Source organism: Galleria mellonella, unplaced genomic scaffold, assembly GCF_026898425.1.
Source record: "Galleria mellonella isolate WM207_F2 unplaced genomic scaffold, CSIRO_AGI_GalMel_v1 utg4535, whole genome shotgun sequence".
Classification (NCBI taxonomy): Eukaryota; Metazoa; Arthropoda; class Insecta; order Lepidoptera; family Pyralidae; genus Galleria; species Galleria mellonella.
The window spans coordinates 151,287-172,169 of NW_026442101.1; the positions used below are offsets into that span (position 1 = coordinate 151,287).

The window sequence follows — 20,883 nt, forward strand, 5'->3', positions numbered from 1 at the left end:
TATTGCATTATAACATATAGGTATAAATAACAAACATTCAATATAGTACAATATTAATGCACACGCCTATTATAGTATATATTATATAAAAGGCCGGCAGCACACCTGCAATGCCGCTGGTGTTGTGGGTGACCATGGGCGGCGGTAGTCACTTACCATCAGGTGAGCCGCATGCTCGTTTGCCCCCAGTGTTGTAAAAAAAAAAAAGGTATTCACAGCATTCACTTTAACATAATTATACAGTGCAAGAAAATGAAGTAAATAATAAAAATAAACATGTAACCTGAGTTGTGAGCAATATCAGAATATACGATTATGAGTGAATTGAATTAAAAAATATTAAAAAAAAACTATATATATATATATATATATTATGATAATTAGAGTTAATTTTCATAACATTAAATACATACATAACATCTAAATTATAGTCATAAAAAATACGAATTAAAGAGAAAATAATAGAGAATTGAATGTTTATCAAATTAGTGTTAATTAAGTAATTAAGACTAATTTGATTAGAACTGATTACTCACTTAAAAGTATATTAATTTTTAATTTTAAGTTCTTAATATTGAGTTTACAAATGGGAATCGATTATAGCATTATAATGGTATAGTTATGTGTAGCGGAGTGAATGGTAAACCTGCCTGCGGTAACGGTATACGTACAAGATAAAAATGCACGTCAGTTAGCCCATCATGATGAATACACCTGAAATTCAGCACGATGGTTTCCAGAGAGGACCACGTGGAGGTCGACCTAAAAGGGTATGCTAGCAATGGGACTGGTAATCCGCATCTCTTCCCCCCTTGAATACAACATTTATTCATGTTTTTTTTTAACAACAGAATGGCAAATAAGCTTACGGCCCACCTGATGGAAAGTGGTATACTGTATCGCCCATGATACCTCCCATGCATTGTCATTCCTGAGGACTCAGGTGTTATTCCTCTGTACCCAGTAAATTCACGCCATATCCCACCCTTCAAATCGAAACACAGCCATACACAACAGCTTCACGGTTGAAACACGAATGGGACAGAGGTACCCGAGCAATCGACATTTGTACAAAGTCTTCCTCTGGTCATATCTAGAATGTCGTTCAACTATCATCATCAGTGAGGTGAATACTCGACTTTTTAGCCAGTATAACGATAGTAGGCTAGAATATTCTTTTTATAGGCAAATACCCGTTCAGTACAGCATCAGGCAACTCAAGTGGCAGCCTGAATATGTTCTTTTATTGCACTAGCACAGGGCGTTATAACATTTTTTGGATATAATAAACTCACAAGTTGCTTATGTTAAATGAAACAAGCTCTCTGGATATAGTACTTGGTCTAAGATACATGCGAATACGTTTACTTTTATCGACACCACAGTTTACTCTTTGCGAGAGCAAAAGTCAATGAGGTATGATCAAGATACGATATTTTTTTATACTTTTGGCGTGTGAATATTATTAACTTGGTTTTCACCTTCTCGACTTCTCACTTGTGTGGCTTTAATATATACCCCGTCCTGTAACCCACAGGAAAAAAGGCACATAATGTCCCTTGTTGATAGTTTTTTATGTCCTTTTTCTACCTCGCTCTCTATTTCGTTGGGTATGAGAATTTGTGAATGGTTGTGTGTTCGGTGTATGTCGGGTGTTGGATGACTCTGGTGTGTTTGTTGAATGTTTTTCAAATCATTGATTGCACGAATATGGGTACATATATTAGATGAAAATATGTTTCACAAGTCCATGTGTTTTTTTAATGGATAATAATGGAATGGTAACCCCACCCGCGCTATCGGTATACACCGGCGGGGCGCCAGTGAAGGATGATAGGTGAGGATGAAGTAGGTCAGTTAGCCCATCGTGACGAATTCAATGAGAATCATTCACGATGTTTTCCAGGGGGAACCACGTGCAGGACGACCTAATAAGGCATGTTGTTAGCAATGGAGCTGTCAAACTCCATTGCTAACAATCCCCTTTCCCCCCTATAAGTCCATGTTGCTTGAATGTTGTGTTACGAGTAGTTGTCTTTGTTGGGTGGTTGATGGTTGCAGCGCGTCTTGATGATATTGTGTATTTTATTTGAAGATTGGCCAAGACGTTGAAAAACAGTAATCTAACTTTTATAAAAATTTTATAAAGAATCAGATGAATATTTTTCATAATTTCTTATAGTTTCAAATTTGGGGCATCCACTTGGAAAATTGACAGAGAGAGACAGGAAACTTCATCCTGTACTTGCTGTAATATTATAGATGAGTGTAATTATAAAACGGTCGTAAACATTTTATCGGGTGTTTTACTGCTGTGGCCGTTCGGTCGAACGTCACTTCATGCAGGCACCCAATTAGGACGCGGACGGTCACTATCGTAACACATGTATTTACATTTAATGGACCCATCGGCTTAGCGACTGATCAAATGGGGCATTAAGGCTATGATTGATTTGCACCTGAACGACGATTCTATATAACAATTAATTTGAGTAGAAAAAAAGAAAGTTTTTATAAATACACTACTCAAAATGTTGGCCGCACTCACGTTGTTCCTATCAATTAATTTCATATATAGTCATCAAATTTATCAAATAAGCCAAGAAAAAGAAGATATATTAGACTGTGTCAGCGACATAACAAGAAAGTATTTCTCAAAGGGAGACGAGATTACATACTTCGATGTCAATTCTGACGATGATACGGTATTTCAGGCGATCAACAATATTATACACGCGTCGTTTATTTCACGGACACTTACAAAAAGGCTAAAAACAATACCCAACGAAGGCTACATCATTTTCGCAGGACACGCTCAAGAGCTTGTTAACAAATTTGTATACTTTACACGTGAACCGCAGTGGAATCCTTACGCCAGATTTCTAATTATAATTAAGTCACTCGACGCAGAGCTCGAAGATATATTCAATGTATTTCTGAAGTTTCACGTTATTAACGTCGTAGTTATAAACGGGACGAGTGATTGCGACCTGTACACGTATAATCCATTTGAAGATTACGGCTGTGGGAAGCGTTTCACTAAAATTATCCACTACGGAAAGTGCAGGAAGCCCGCAGTCGACGATATATTTCCAAACAAATTGATCACCGGCTTCCGGAACTGTACGATCATTATTTCTGCACCGCATTGGCCACCATACAGTATCGATCCAAGCAGAAATGTTACACCATCGACAGGAATAGAACAGTACATGTTTCAAATCATCAGCGAATTAGAACATTTCGATGTAGAATACATTTATAGCGACGACGCAGAAAACTTTACGACTGTAAATGAAGACATGTCTGCCGTCGGCCCGCTGGCTCTGTTGCAATATAACAAAGCTGATGTCATATTAGGTGGAATGATACTTATAAAGTCCAGAGCTGATGCATTCGACTACATCTGGGCACATCTCGCATATATTGATGATCTCAGGTTCATGGTAAAGAGTGCCACTGATGTAGCCATTTGGAAGAATGTGTATTTGGAATTCCAGCCAACAGTGTGGATGCTGCTGACGTTGACTTTTGTAGTCTATTCCATTATATTTTTTGTATTATTTTCGGTGAAAGATAAGAATTCCATAATGTTAAAGATGTGGGACAGTTTCTTTCAACACGGACACGAAGTTCGCGGCAGGTTTCCTATAAAATGTTTCTTCATCGCGTGGATTTGGTTCGCGTTTCTTATCAACTCCTACTATCAGTCCAGCCTGGTTAGTTTGAGCAATCATCCAGCGAAGGATTACCAGATTTCCAATGAGGATGAATTACGTTATTTCAATATGAAAGCTTGCATCAGTCCAGCCATAGAGACGTTTCAATTGGCGGAAGGAATGAAGCCTTACATGAACATGATAGACGAGTGTGACAGTCTGATGCAAAGCATGAAGTCGGTCAGTCAGGATGACGACATATTTACGATAACTCTGAACAGCCTTTACTTATACCATAAGCACGAATTTTATAACCAATGGGGGGCGTCATCTGTTTACTGTTTTTCCATTCCTCTAAGTAAAATTATATACGGTATTTACATGTACAAAGGGTTTCCGATACATGAGCGGCTACACAGTGTCTCGTTGCGTTTGCGCGAAAATGGATTGTTGGACAAAAGTGTATATGATATTTACTACGAGCGGATGATAAAACATCACTTTCACCAAAAGCCTTTACAGTTATTCCTTTTAATTCCGTGGTATTTATACATATTTGGAATGTGCTTGTCTGTAGCTGTATTTATATTAGAGTTTGTGGTTGTCAAAAAATTTATTAGGCACAGTTCGGAACGTTAGTCACATTGCTTGTAAACGAGTAGCACCAGTAATTAATACACAATCAGCGACGGCGTGCGGTTGGACGTAATTATGGCTAGTTGATTTGTCATACTCGTGAACGGCTATTTAGAGGGACTAGTCTTGCTTAACTCTGTAATTTCATACATCTAAATTTGGAAGTAAAGTTTAATAATAATATTCTATGGTATGGTTATTTTTTTAAAGAGTAATAGTTTATGTTTATGCCTGTTCTTCCCAACTGAAATTGTATTCTAAAATTAGGCGGTAGATAAAAAAATACTGCTTATCTATTGTAAGAGAATATAAAGTCCTAATACTCGTATAAATATATATTTTAATTTGTATTTAAATGATATGATTAAAGTGAGTTTATTATTTTAAGTGTCCTTAGGAATTAAGGAATTGTTCGGATTGATACCTGCTGCTGATTTTCACCACCGTACAACCCGCCACAATCTAAAGTTTCATCCCAATTATCTGGACGAGTGGCGGTCTTCTACCGTGCGTTTTTCAAGGCACTTTCTTCCACGCACAACCATTCTCTGGAATCAACCTCCAGCAACAGTATTTCCGCATCGATACGACAACATAACCTTTAAGAAAAGAGTATATTCCTTTTTAAAAGGCCGGCAGCACACCTGCAATGCCGTTGGTGTTGTGGGTGATCATGGGCGGCGGTAGTCACTTACCATCATGTGAGCCGCATGCTCGTTTGCCCCCTGTGTTGTAAAAAAAAAATGGAGTAATTTTGTTAGCGAGGTATACATTTTTGGCGCGATATAAGCATTTTTCTAAGAGAACACCAAAAATATAGTTACTAAGAGGTGGAGTTAACTGTTCCTACGAGTGATCTCAAAATGGGGAAAGCTCACTTTTGTGAGTGCGGTTTTGAATTTTACTTTTTTCAATAACTTGATGATGATATACATATATATATATATATATATATATATATATATATATATATATATATATATATATATATATATATATATTTTACTTTAGCTGCCTGTTTGGTCTACTAAGTATTAATAATTACTAATGTTATTACATTACACAAAGTGAACAATAATTGATTTGACTATGCATACCTATCGAAATTGTCTCTTTTTATTATATACTGAGAAACGTATATATTAAAATATAAAGAAACTGCGGAAAGTAAAAAAAAATAAAAATCAATAAAAATAGCAATAAAATAATAATAAAAATACCATTGGTTTTATTTGAACAGGCATATTATTTTGTATCTACTTATATTTCAAGCTATTTATTGTATATATGTAATATAATTTAATTTATTGAAATCAATTTTTGTTTCCTGAGAGTAAAGATGAAAACATACAAAGCTCAATTTAAGTATTTGTTCCACTAAAACAGACTTCAATATTATTAAATAAATAAACTATAAATGTTATAAACGCTTCATAGATGTTATTAAACAGTAAACACACAAAGACTTAAATATCTTTAGTCTTTGGTATAGGTCTGGTATCAGAGGGAGACTTTGTACAAAAGTCGATTGCATGGGTACCTCTGTCCCATTCGTGTTTCAACCGTGAAGCAGTTGTGTTTGCATGGCTGTGTTTCGGTTTGAAGGATGGGATATAGCGTGAATTTATTGGGTACAGAGGAATAACACCTAAGTCCTCAAGAATGGCAACGCATGGGGAGTATCATAGGCGAAACAGTATACTCTGTTATGTCCACGGTACTGCTCATGTCTATAGGCGACGTTTACCACTTTCCATCAGGTGGGCTGTCAGTTTGTTTGCCATTCTAAGTTGTATATAAAAAAAAGGTCTCCACCAACTTTATCTACGCTTTTTTATTGTTAGAAGCTTCGTAAGCAGACATTATATTTTAATATAGTAACTACTAGTTTAACTTACGTGTAATTAGCTCGATAAGGTTCGACTTGTTTCGGAATCAATTCGTGACCCTTAGTCATGAGCGATTGTGACGCGAGCACGAGACTACAGCTCGCGTTGAGCAGATTGAGGCATACAGACAGGCTCTAAAACTAGTCGAGCTTTTTCATCTAAGCTTGTTTCTTCAAAACGATTCTGGCCCATAATTTCCCATATATTTTCTTTAAGTCATCTCTACATTTCTTATTCTTGCTGCCTCTTTCCCAGTTCTTGGTTCTAGTGGCCTACTTCATCAGTAGAGTAGGAGTACTAATAGGTACCATATAAAAAAAAAACATTAGCGAAACGTACTATTAATTTTATTTATTTAACATTGTATTGTTCCATATTAGTTTACTATTCGCACGATTTACATCAAATGCATTAACAACAAGGCGCGTGTGAGGGCGACATGACTTTACAATGAGGCAATGAAAAAGTTGTTTTCATTTTTTCGGCTTCAATTACTGTATTTTGGTTTGATATGATAGTGAAGTGATGGTATAAAGGCAATGCCAACGTATATAGGTGATTGTTGGACATTTTCCATGAGGATGGCCGTCGGTTTGTCTGAATTCGTTTTTGGGTAATAAACAAATATAGTTGTCTGTAATAACTCTGTTTATATTTTTGTTCCATTATTACAACTGGTTGCACGCGTATATCGAAGACAGCCGCCATGCCAGATGTATGTTGTAGAAATCGAAAAATTTATTGTTTTGTTTTGTTTTATACAACTTAGAATGGCAAATAAGACAGCCCATCTGATGGAAAGTGGTAACCGTCCCCTATAGACATGAGCAGTACCATGGACGTAACAGAGTATACTGTTTCGCCCATGATAATGAACAAGTACAGTTTGTTCCGTAAATAATGGTTTCAGATGTAAACAAACATATTACCATGTGGGATACAATATTTAGTGAACATATCGCATTGATAAATGTTTATATTTAAATCGCATATTTACAAGAAACTTCGTAATAAGCAATTTTATGCCTTGCAAATAGAAACGAAGACTTCAGTCATCAAAAAATTAATCTGAGACCTACGCCTAAGAACCTAAACTCTGTGGATTATTCAAAAGAATTTCGAAAATCGGTTCAGACTTGGTGATGCAATCGTGTAACATTGCCACAAAAAAACTTGCAGGAAGTTTCTTAAAAAGAGGTATTTTTTTTATTTTTTATTTTTATACAACTTAGAATGGCAAACAAGCCGACGGTCCACCTGATGGAAAGTGGTAACCGTCCCCTATAGACATGAGCAGTACCATGGACATAACAGAGTATACTGTTACGCCCATCATTCCCCCCATGCGTTGCCATTCCTGAGGACTCAGATGTTATTACTCTGTACCCAGTAAATTCACGCCATATGCCACCCTTCAAACAGAAACACAGCCATGCAAACACAACTGCTTTACTTATTTGCTTATTTTTATTACGGTAGATGTGGTCGACTGTTGTAACAGGTAACCGCGCGTATTCAATCCGCTCCGATATGCGGTACACGTTCCGTTCGATATAAATTAACCATAATATAAATATACCTGGAAGACTAACAAATCAATATGTAGGTAACTATTATTATAATTTAGTCAAATATCACACGCAATAGCAGACGCGGTGCGATGTTGTCGTAATTAATACATTTATAAACATTAAACGGACTAGGACAGTGATTGATTTACACCTCACTTCGTTTCTATTCTATGAATAGAAATGAGTGGGGAAAAGATATTATGAGCACATCGTTCAAAATGTTGGCAGTAGTGATAGTGCTATTTCTAATGAACTCTATAAATAGTCATAAAGTTTTCCAAATAAACGAAGAAAGAGGTGACATCGTAGATTGTGTCGCTAACATTACAAGAAAGTATTTAACAAAAGGAGATGAGATTACATACTTCGATGCCAATTCTGACGACGATAAGGTAATTCAAGCAATCAACGATAATATACACGTATCGTTGATTTCACGGACATATAAGAAGAGATTAAAAACAATCGTAAACAAAGGCTACATCATTTTCACAAGAAATGTCGAAGAGCTTATTAACAAATTTATATATTTCACACGAGAATCCCAATGGAATCCTAACGGCAGGTTTCTAATTATAATCAAATCACTTGTCGAAGCAAAGCTCGAAGATATATTTAATATTCTTTTAAAATTTCATGTCGTAAATGTCGTAGTTGTAAACGGAACGAGTGATTGTGACCTGTATACATATAATCCATTTGAAAATTATGGCTGTGGAAAGCATTTCACAAGAATTATCCATTACGGAAAGTGCAGGAAGCCTGCAGTCGATGATATATTTCCAAACAAATTGACCACCGGTTTTCGCAACTGTTTGATCCTCATCGTGGCTCCACATTGGCCACCCTACAGCATTGATCCAAACAAAAATATAACAGCAATGACAGGTATAGAACAGTACATGTTTCAAATCATCAGCGAATTAGAAAATTTCGAGCTAAAATATATTTTCGGATACAACGCAGAAAATTTTACAACTGTAAATAATAACATGTCTGCTGTGGGCTCTCTGGCTCTGTTGCAGAACAACAAAGTGGACGTTATAATAGGTGGAATGATGCTCATAAATTCCAGAGCGGATGCGTTCGATTACATTTGGGGACATCTGGCATATGTTGATGATCTGCGGTTTGTGGTAAAAAGGGCAACTGATGTAGCCATTTGGCGGAACATATATTTGGAATTCCAGCCAACTGTATGGGCGTTGCTCATATTGACTTTTGTAATTTATTCTATTATATTTTTTGCACTATTCTCAGTGAAAGATAAGAATTCCATAATGTTGAAGATGTGGGACAGTTTCTTTCAACACGGGCACGAAGTTCGCGGCAGGTTTCCAATAAGATGTTTCTTCATCGCGTGGATTTGGTTTGCGTTTCTTGTCAATTCATACTATCAGTCCAGCCTGGTTAGTTTGAGTACGCATCCAGTGAAAGATTACCAGATTTCCAAGGAGGAAGATTTACACTCATTTAATTTAAAAGCTTGTATTAGTCCGGTTATACAGAAATTTCAGTCGGTGGAAGGGATGAAGCCATACAAAAATGTGGTAAACCAGTGTAACAGTCTTACACAAAGTATGACAATGGTTAGTCGGAATGAAGATATGTTTACAATAATTCTAAAAAGCATTTATTCATATAATAAGCATAGATTTTATGATGAGTGGGGAGTACCATCCGTTTATTGTTTTCCCAATCCTCTAAGTAAAATAATATACGGTATTTACATGTACAAAGGATTTCCGATACGCGAGCGGTTACATATATTAGCATTGCGTTTACGAGAAAATGGTTTGTTGGAAAAAATAAAAAATGATCTCTACCACGACCACATGAAGACACATTCTTTTCATCACAAACCTTTGCAATTATTCCTTATAATTCCTTGGCGCTTATATCTATTCGGAATATGTCTGTCCTTAGGAGGATTTTTCTTGGAATTAGCTATTGCTAATAAGATAATTAGATATACTAATTAGATAAGGCTTCTTTGTAAATTATTTAGAAACAATATGTTTAGAGAATTCATAGTTTTGTTAACAAGAACTTTTGTAAGTGTTGCGAATATTAAACTAAACTACTAAAAACTTAAACTAAACCAAGTATTACTTCTATATGTATTTTTACGTCTAATTTTAATTAATTTAGATTCATGTTAGAGAAATATATTGTATAATAGATAGAAACCGAATTTTAAATTGAACGCAACTGCCTAAGTTACTATGTTTATTGATCTTATTAAGGACTACGATACTAAGCAATACACAGAGCAATGTGTTGTGATAAGTTTTCATAGACAAAGAAGTGCGAGAAAAGAATGTATGGTAGAGACTCAATATGGCGGACGAATATTAACGAGATTGGACAAAGCAGCTCAAACGAGAAAGACAGGTAGTAAAACTAGCAACTAAAGATAACATGATGGTGGTATACAAAATATGAGAAATGTGCCCGTGCCTTGAGAAGTTTAGAGAATTATGTAGATTGGTGGGTAATGAAGACCTAAACAATAATCTATTGATTGGCTTGTGTGAACAAAAAAAACTGTAAAACGACAAGAATAGAAAGTAAAAACATGGCGTGTCAACCACAAATGTTTTATCTATTGGTAAAGGCCTGTCTTCCACTATCTATTATTTCAATGTTAGTTACTCTGTATTCTATAAGGTGTTCTGTGTTTTATAAAATTAATTGCTTATATATTTTTTTTTAATATTTTTTATGTAACTTAGAATTAATTAATGAATTAGAATTTAATTTCTACGTTCCAATTACTGATATTAAGATCATACTTTACAGAGCACTTTAAATTTACTCAACACAGAAATTTAGTCAACTGTGATCTTCCATACATGTAATACTGAAAGAGAATTTGTATTACCGATAAGATGAAAAGATTGTAGTAATAATTAGGTACTTTTTATATATTGTTATACATTTTACCGGCCTTCTTATGGCATATTTAACCGACACTGCCATAAACCCATGGAACTGCGAAGTTATTTTGTAATTTAAAAAAGATTTTATCGCATCGTATCCGGAATGTAATGTTCGTATTTGCTGGCTCTATGGTCAACTAGAACATTATCACTATAAAAAACACCATAAAACGCTATGATGCCTGATATTTTTATGAAAAAAACGTATAGAATAGAATGCAAAGGATTTGCACATAATATATTCACCACTAAACATATTGCTCCTTAACCTACTTCCTATTTTTAACCGACTTCAAATAGAGGGAGGTTATCAATTCGATTGTAGTTTTTTATGTTAATTCTCTCGTAACTTCATTATTTGTAAACCGCTTTGAAAAATTCTCTATTTGAAAGGATATACTCACAGATTGGTCTAATAAAAAAAAAAAAAAATTAAAATCTGCAGGTCTTCCATGAAATTAAATTCCGATATTTCGGACTCAATTTCGTGTTTTTGTTTATACCAAAATCGGGCCAATAAATGGAGATTAACATTTCGTTCGTCATACATCCTATCATAAAAGTTTAAAGGAACAATATTTTAACATTTTTAATATTTCCAAACGGCATGTATTATGTAATTTTAACATCAAATTTGTGTTTCGTTTGGCTCCGAAATTTCGGAAAACATTTCATGGTAGACCCTCAGTTCAGTAGTTTAGCTTTTAAATCAAAATAACTGGATAATTAAAATAATTATACCAGAGGGAGACTTTGTACAAAAGTCGATTGCTTGGGCACCTCTGTCCCATTCGTGTTTCAACCGTGAAGCAGTTGTGTTTGCATGACTGTGTTTCGGTTTGAAGGGTGGGATATGGCGTGAATTTACAGGGTACAGAGGAATAACACCTGAGTCCTCAGGAATGGCAACCCATGGGGGTATCATGGGTGAAACAGTATAGTCTGCTATGTCCATGGTACTGCTCATGTCTATAGGCGACGGTTACCACTTTCCATCAGGTGGGCCGTCAGCTTGTTTGTCATTCTAAGTTGCATAAAAAAAAAAAAAAAAAAAAAAAAAAAAAAAATTATGACAAATAATTAAAGACGATATTTTTTTTTTGTAAAACAAAATCTTATGTTATTTTATTTATATCTTTATTTATTTATGTCATTTTCTTTTATGTTTTCTACCCAAAGGTTGTCTGGAAGAGATTGCTTAGCGATATGTATAACTTCTCATTATTATTTACTGTATTTGTTTTTTTTTACTTGGTGCAATAAAGGGTAAAATAAAATAAATATTTTTATTATTTACGTATTTTCTTTCCATTAGATGGGCCAATAACTATCTGAAATAATTGCAGCCGTTGAAGCTTAATTCAGGACCAAATATAAAAGCCTCTTTCTAACTTACACATCTGAGGGGAAAGGGATTGTTAGTAATGGAGACTGAGAATCCAGGTCGACCTCGCGGTTCCCCCTGGAAACTATCATGGTTAATTCCTGATGAATTCATCACGATGGGCTAACTGGCCTGTTTTCATTCTCATCTATCACCCTTCACTGGTGCTCTGCCAGCGTATCCTGTTAGCGCAGGCGGCGTTACTATACCATTTTTACTCATCTAAAAAAAAAAAAAAAAACTTAAACATCTTACTGATATAATATATACAACAAAATATCTTAAATTCTGTTTTATAGAAACATATTTAAAGTTTATTTCAAATTTTTTCTAAATCTGTCTTTTTTGCTGTTTAACATTATTGTCTAGGATCCTGTCTCTGACTTCTGCAGGTATAGCGCTTTTTCTTGATACCATTTTAATTTGCTATCAGCAAACTTTGTAATTAATCAATCAGAAATGTTGAACATTGTTCGCAATGCATGAAGAGTATTACTGGTGACACAGGTGTTATATCTATAGGCGACGGTTACCACTTTCAATCAGATGGGCTGTCAGCCTGTTTGTTATTCTAAGTATAACTTAGAAATAATTCGGTCGTAACCTTTGCTGTGAATGATCTAAACAACAAACATACTGACTTTGACATTTGTATTATACAAGTATTACCGATAAGGATTTTTTTAATAAATGATAATGGAATGGTAACCCCGCCCGCGCTAACGGTATACGCTGGCGGGGCACCAGTGAGGGATGATAGGTGAATGATGAAACAGCAGGTCAGTTAGCCCATCGTGATGAATAGATCTGAAATTCAGTACGATGGTTTCCAGAGAAAACCATATGGGATCGACCTGACAGGGTATATTGCTAGCAATGCGACTGGTAGCCAGCATTACTACTCGTAACAAGCCCTTCTCCCCATGCGGACAAGGATAGGATTGTTATCAACACATTTCATGTATTTAAATTTAGTTTTGAAGGCAACAAAATGCCTTTTAACTTATTCATTCATAAGGAAAATTGTAGGCAAATAGAAGACTGCTGCTGTTAAATATTAATAGGTTTTTAAATATTCATCAGTAACTAGCGTAACAATATTAATGACCAAATACAGCGTTACTCTGCCAGTCAATGTGTCGGGTCGGGCGTGGAGCGTACACAATATAAATTCGTTCAGTGATCTCTGTGCATTATGATCGTTTGACCTTAAACCTTGCTCAATAGTTAGCCCACTTTAAAAGCATTTGATACGTTCGGCTGCCAACTTTGGTATTCGGGGTCCCTTTGTATGAAACTCATTCATTAAATCGATGTTAATTTTGGAGATAAAATGGAATTGTATCATAAACTTCTTGCATGACAATAAATACGAAAATTTATAGAATGAAGTTAGTATCAAAGTAATAATTTTATTGTTACCAGAGGGAGACTTTGTACAAAAGTCGATTGCTTGGGTGCCTCTGTCTCATTCGTGTTTCAACCGAGAACCAGTTGTGTTTGCATGGCTGTGTTTCGGTTTAAAGGGTGGGATATGGCGCGAATTTACAGAGTACAGAGGAATAACACCTGAGTCCTCAGGAATGGCAACGCATGGGGGGTGTCATAGGCGAAACAGTATACTCTGTTATGTACATGGTACTGCTCATGTCTATAGGCGACGGTTACCACTTTCCATCAGGTGGGCCGTCAGCTTGTTTGCCATTCTAAGTTGTATAAAAAAATAAAAATAAAAATGCCGCAAAATTAATGTGTGAATTTTGAAGCCTTATTTTTTTAGAAGCTAGAGGACGAAGTAGAGACGCAGAGATATCTGTGGTACGTAATGTAGTTTAACTCTACGGTTGGAATAATAAGAGGTGACCAATGACATTTAGGCAAAGAGATAACGAAATATAAAAAGAGGTAGTGCCATATTTATGTAGCGCTATATTTGGTAGAGTCAAAAGTCATAGATATATCTCCGAAACCCTCAGTTCGTGAGTGCGTTGCACTCTTGCCGGAACTTATATAGTTGAATGAGCAATATAGGTATTTATTTAAATTTTTCCTGAAATTCATTTTAAATTAAATTTAACCACCAGCAAAGTCAGTGGGTAAATAGTCTTTAGTAATATTTTTATTATTGAAGTTATGAAAATAGCTGCATATAACTCTTCGTGTATACAAAACAATACGCGTTCAAGACACTGTTTATTTAGACACTACATTCACGCAACATTACACACACATATAAAACACACTTTTACATTAATTATTGCTGAACTTCCAGTGATGCGACGTTTCAAATAAGTATCTCTGTAATTTTGTTTTTTTACGAATTATCTACAGTCCAAAAATAATCATAATATAGTCTGGTATACAAATTGGGATTCTATAATTGGCTAATGTATGGTACTATATAATATTTTTTAAATTATTCTATATAAGATATAAGCTGTTGATTGTAGATGTAAAATTAGAAATAAAAATAAATAAAGTTAAAAATAATTAATATTATAAATGGTACTTGGCGTCTTAACGAATTAATCAATCGTTATAAAATTTCGTATATACATAGTATATGGGATGAATTACCTTTTATCTCCGTCAATCCTGAGTTCTCATGAATGGCAACGCATGGGGGTATCATGGGCGAAACAGTACACTCTGTTATGTCCATGGTACTGCTCATGTCTATAGGCGACGGTTACCACTTTCCATCAGGTGGGCCGTCAGCATGTTTGCCATTCTAAGTTGAATTAAAGAAAACTATATACCTCTATTACGCGGTCGAAGTCACGGGTTAAAACTAGTAATTCGCCAAGGTATTCAATATTATGAGATAATGTTGATAATAAACTATGATCGATGCGTTGTCTCTCTGTCTGGATCGTGAGCCACGGTTAATGTTAATGCCAGTGAAAGTGCGTTCATAGAAACTGGCAGACCTCGACGCTCTATTGATACGGCGGCCATGCTATGCTGACAACTTGATTTGCTTCATATTATGCCTTAGATACTACCCATTGAACATAAAATATTTCTTATTGTGTAGGTGCATATAGAATAGGTGGATTACATTTTGAAGTCACCTTATTTGTCTATATTTTTTTGTGCGTATGTTACGGAGATATCTTCGCCAATTCCGAACCGATTTTAATAATTCTTTACGCGGTCGAAAAGGTCGACTCTTTTATTTGTTTTATAATAAATTTGTCACGATTAAATTAGCTGTTTTAAATCCATATAAACTTTCTAAAAAATAGTTAAAACAAAGGTTAAAATAAGTTTTATATTATTTTTACTACTGTAGATATATTAAAAAAAAAAACCTGTCCAATCATATTAGTATACGGGTCTGACTTTGTTAACGGACGAAAATGGAATGGTAACCTCGCCTGTCTATTGTCAACCGACTTCAAAAAGGAGATTCTCAATTCGGTTGTATTTTTTTTTTATTTTTATTACATCTAACTCCGTCAGTTTTAAACCAAATTGGAAAAATTCTTTTTTATCTGAAAAAATATATTTACAGATTAGTTCCATAGAAATTTTATCTAAATCGATACAGTAGTTTAGTTTTTAAGTCAAATAACTGCTATTGTCACAATTGAAGTCGATTATATTTGTGGGGCACAATTTTTGTATATTTTACCCTAGCGGGGCATCATTGACTGATGATGAATGGAAATGAAGTTAGTAGAATTAGCCCATTGTGATGAATTCTCCAGGAATTACACTAATAGTCCCATGGGATTTGAGGATAGACATTTAGGAAATATTATTTCTTGTTGAATCCGTCACTATGGGCCAACTTATTTGCGTTCAACCTCGCCTATCACCACTGATTGGTGCCCCGCTAGCGTATACTGATAACGCAGGCGGGGTTACCATTCCGTTATCATTAATTAAAAACAATAGGGCTGCTTAGGCTTTTAGTGTAACGTGTTGAGTACTTGGTGAAGGAAATGTGAACAAACTGTTGTGACATTGAGGCGGCGCGAGGCGGCGCGGCGCGGCGAGCACTGCGCCCGCACGCTGCTGTGGATTCATTACAACTAGTTCGCGATTCTTCGCCGCGTCTGCGCGACGTTCATACGCATATAAACTTGTATCTTGTAGTACGCGGCGTTAAAATATCGCGGCTACGAAACTTGCCATCAATTAACTATAATTGAATTCCAAATTGTAAAGGTATTTATTAATTTTGCTATTTATACATTCGATTATAGATTTATTGACTGAACGATATGTATGACGGTTTAGGATTCTAATGAATTTTCAATGCAATATGACGAATTTAAAACAAAAAGTATTTTAACTCTTACTCTAAATGCTTATTTTAGGTGTGTAAATAATTCTCGGACATTATTATCAATAATTAGATAATTAGCAACATTGCTTTCTAGAATTAAGACAAAAGCGTTAATGAGGTCAATTCTAAGAGGTCATTTCTCAAAATGTGTCTCTAAAATTGAAATTTTATTTTAATATCATAATGAACGAATTAATTACTTTATTTGTATATTAATTATACTTTAACGAAATCTTTATTTTAAGAATTAATATCAACACATTTTCTAATAGATTTAAGACAAAATTATTGTAATTTTAGTTTATAATGACCCACGAAACAGTAATTTCGCGATATTGTCAAATAAAATTATAAAGTTAAAAGACAGGTTTAGAAAAATGGCACGTTAGAATTGGCGGCATTTTATTTATATTTAAAGCATGGTTACTCTGTATCCGAAGTTTCATTGATACTCTCTGATTAACGAAGCTACTTCTTTATGCATTTTTGGAATGGCAAATTAGCTGATAAAAAGTGGTAACTGTCAGCAATAGACATGATCACGGACGTCATAGAATTCACTGTGTCGCCCGTGATACCTCACATCCGTTGTCATCCCCGAGGAGTAAAGAATTATGCCTCCATACCTTGTAATTTCATTGTCATACATTTTTTTATGCAACTTAGAATGGCAAACAAGCTGACGGCCCACCTGATGGAAAGTGGTAACCGTCGCCTATAGACGTGAGCAGTACCATAGAGATAACAGAGTATACTGTTTCGCCCATGATACCCCCCATGCGTTGCCATTCGTAAGGACTCAGGTGTCATTTCTCTGTATCCTGTAAATTTACTGCCATATCCCACCCTTCAAACCGAAACACAGCCATGCAAACACAACTGCTTCATGGTAGAAACACGAATGGAACAGAGGTGCTCAAGCAAACGGAAAACATATGCGAATACAAAATAACCTCATAACTCTGTCAGTTGTAAACACATTAAACATTCTTTTTTTTATCCAAGAGGACATGTTAACAGATTTGTTTTCATAAAAATCAGTAATGTAGTTTCTATGTCAAAATAACTGGTTTTACCACAACTGAAGTCAGTTTTTTTTGTAAAACACATTTTACATATCACTAGCGATCCGCCCCGGCTTCGCACGGGTGCACACTACATCTTATCACATTAGAAATCTAAAATTATCGGTGTTTCTCTACTGTGTTATACATATAAACCTGCCTCTTGAATCACTCTATCTGTTAAAAAATAACCACTTTAAAATCCGTTGTGTAGTTTTAAAGATTTAAGCATACATAGGGACGGACATACTAGCGACCCGCCCCGGCTTCGCACGGGTCCAAAGTTGATTCTAAATAGCGCCGTCGGCATGCAAAACTGCATCAAAATCCGTTGCGTACTTTTATAGATCTAAGCATACATACGGACAGACAGACGGGAAGCGACTTTGTTTTATACTATGTAGTGATAATTAAAAATACAGTCGTGGCATACTCGTATACAACCGTTTTTAATTTAATTTTACTTTGTTAAACAATTTTGGAAATTATTTCCAGCAGCCATTTAATTGTAAAAGGAATTTTTGAGTGAGTTTTCTAAATATGTGAATTAAGCATCTAATGGCTTTTAAAAATATAAGTTTTTTATTAATATGACCACTTATTTACATCGATTTAAGTAGATAATGTGATGAAATGCAAAGTCAGAGAGTAAATATATATTAGTTTTAACCTATTTGATCTTTGTTACCGTACCAGTCTGTGCATCGAATATTTTAAATAACTTACTGCAATAAGCACTAAAATAAAAAAATCTAAAATTGGTATTTATAAACTATTTAATATTTGATGATACCAGCTGTTAATTATCCACTGCTGAACATAGGCCTCCTCTATGGGGTGTTTTTTTTTTGATGGGTGAAAATGTTATGCTAACGGGATACGCTGGCGGAGCACCAGTCAAGGGTGATAGATGAGAATGAAAACAGGCCAGTTAGCCCATCATGATGAATTCATCAGGAATTAACCATGATAGTTTCCAGGGGAACCACGAGGAGGTCAACCTGGTTGGGTATATTGCTAGCAATGGGATTCTCAGTCTACATTTCTAACAATCCCTTTCCCCCCTTCTATGGGGTTTGCCAGTAATTGCTACGTATGGCAGGCGACTTGGCAACCGCAGTTAAGCGGGGGAAAGGGACTATTAGTAATGCGGACTATCAGTCCAATTGCTAGCAATATACCTTATCAGGCGACCTCCACGTAGTCCCCATTGGAAAGCATCGTGCTGAATTCCAGGTGTATTCATCACGGTGGGCCAATTGATCTGCCTTTTAATTTTTAATTTTCATCTATCACCCCTGGTGCCTCGCCAGCGTATACCGATAGCGTACTGCCTCGCCTGGGTTACCATTCCATTACCATCCATTAAAAAAATGTATGCTTTATCTTGATGCGCCATTTAGAATGGACTATTTCTTTGATTTTTCCATATTTGAAATCCACTCATACCAGATAACGGACACAAGGTGGCATTGAACAGTTCCATATTTTTAGAGCGTAGTTCCATAGTCGGGTTTTAGTTTTTGAACTTACATTTTAATCATATGTTTTTGGGACATTTTTGGCTATGTTTGTGGAGAAATATATTTAGCTTTTAAGTTATATCTTTTTAAATTATTCTCAATTATCGTGTGCATGCAAGGAAAGTAACGTTTACCTAATTAATTTAAATAAATAAATAATTGTAAGCATATCTATATGTACCTATTGATTTATATTTATTATTTAAATGTTCACACTGTTTACATAGACCGCTCGGGGGGTGCTCGGCTCGGCCTCGACCTTCCAATGTGACTCGGGTATCAATTGCTCTACTTCCGACCTCGTACAAATTTGACAACTGGGTCACGCTCCTCTATTGGGAAATGCAGATAAACTATCAGTGCGACACACATTCCGGTTATACAGCGCTTTGTGTATTAGTTAGTTAGTTCATGCATATCGTCATCAGCATTTCAGCCGTTAACTGTCCACATATTCCTCCCACAGAGACTGCCATAAGGAATGGCCCCGGAACTCCTGCATCCACTGATTCTCTGCAATGCATTTGAGGTCAACGCTCCATATTTGTATTTGTTTATTTTTTTAAATACAACTTAAAATGGCAAACAAGCTGACAGCCCACCTGATGGAAAGTGGTAACCGTCGCCTATAGACATGAGCAGTACCATGGACATCACAGAGTATACTGATCCGTCCATGATGCCCCCCGTGCGTTGCCATTCCTGAGGACTCAGGTGTTAGTCCTCCGTACCCTGTAAATTTACGCCACATCCCACCCTTCAAACCGAAACACAGCCATGCAAATACAATTGCTTTACGGTTGAAACACGAATGGGACAGAGGTATCCAAGCAATTGACTTTTGTATAAAGTCTCTCTCGTAAAATCTTGTGGGTATTTGTCCTAACTTGCGTTTGCTTGTGTGCGGTTGCCACTGAAGGCCCTTTCATCCCCATCGATTGTCAGTTCTACGAGCTATGTGACCAGTGCATCGTCATTTCAGCTTGCTTACTCTGGGATATGTCGGCCACTTTGTATAACTTCGAGCCTAGCTCTTTTTATAGCTCGCTGAGCAACTTAAAGCTTATGCATACACCCAACCGTGTAGAACCGGGGGAAATGGACTAAGGGCCCTATTGCTAGCAATATACCCAACTACGTCGACCTTCCTGTGGTCGTTTTTGGAAACTATAGTGCTGAATACCAGGTGTATTCATTACTATGGGCTAATTGACCTGCTTTCATCCTCACCTATTATACTTCACTGGTGCCTTGCCGTCGTATACCGTTGGCGCAGATGGGGTTACTATTCCATCATCACCCATTAAAAATACCGTTTAGGACCATGTCTCGTTTCTATTGGTACACGTATGTTATTACATAGATATAATTATGTTAATAAAAAATAATAATAAGCTATTATATTTCAATTAACGACGCCACGCAATCCACGCTGGATGTTAACAGGAAATTAGCATTCAAAATCTGCAATATTGCTGCAATTCGGTTCGATTATAATCCAGTTTGAATTAATAGTATCTACAAGTAGCTCGAACCAACAAAATAACGGATAGATCTTTATCATATGTAAAATGATAGTGAAGCCGCAAAATATGAAACCGTACTCCATATTGCTCAATCAAATACAAACGTTTGTTGTTCATGCACACATTTGCAGTTTTTATTAATTAATAATTCGACTCGTATAGGACTGTTAGTTATAATGTCCGTATCCATGGTCCCGGTATAGAATAGGCTACCTCTTCCTTTCCCGTGGGTGTCGTTAAAGGCGACTAAAGGAACTTATTGGTAGAGGGATGGGCAGCAGCGTCCCTTTTAAAACATCTCTACAAGCATAACTGCGGTTGCCAACCCGCCGGTCTATGGTATTTTTTTTGTAAGTTGGCTAACAAGCTGACGGCCCACCTGGAAAGTGGTA

At 35.9% G+C, this 20,883-nt stretch overlaps 3 protein-coding genes across 4 annotated transcripts in view; all 3 read left to right on the forward strand.

Annotated features, from left to right (window-relative positions):
• Positions 1 to 428: 428 nt before the first annotated feature.
• Positions 429 to 4,800, forward strand: LOC113513293 (uncharacterized). Its single transcript, XM_026897287.3, has one exon. It carries the CDS (start codon positions 2,532 to 2,534, stop codon positions 4,296 to 4,298), a length of 1,767 nt encoding a protein of 588 aa, XP_026753088.2. The 5' UTR covers positions 429 to 2,531; the 3' UTR covers positions 4,299 to 4,800.
• Positions 4,801 to 7,692: 2,892 nt separating this feature from the next.
• LOC113513294 (uncharacterized) lies at positions 7,693 to 9,737 on the forward strand. The gene has a single exon (XM_026897288.3). The coding sequence runs from the start codon at positions 7,926 to 7,928 to the stop codon at positions 9,735 to 9,737; it is 1,812 nt and encodes a 603-aa protein (XP_026753089.3). The 5' UTR covers positions 7,693 to 7,925.
• A 6,322-nt stretch (positions 9,738 to 16,059) lies between these two features.
• Positions 16,060 to 20,883, forward strand: part of LOC113514752 (ATP-binding cassette sub-family G member 1-like) — a 289,243-nt gene continuing 284,419 nt past the window's right edge. Inside the window, exon 1 of one of the 2 annotated variants that reach the window (XM_052898604.1) lies at positions 16,060 to 16,257. The gene's annotated coding sequence lies outside the window, so the exon portion shown is untranslated. The remainder of the gene's footprint in view (positions 16,258 to 20,883) is intronic. The other variant, XM_052898603.1, reaches the window with a different exon arrangement.

Coding starts and splice junctions, on each gene's coding strand:
- LOC113513293 (XM_026897287.3), top strand. CDS start 2,532: ATGTTGGCCGCACTCACGTTGTTCCTATCAATTAATTTCATATATAGT.
- LOC113513294 (XM_026897288.3), top strand. CDS start 7,926: ATGAATAGAAATGAGTGGGGAAAAGATATTATGAGCACATCGTTCAAA.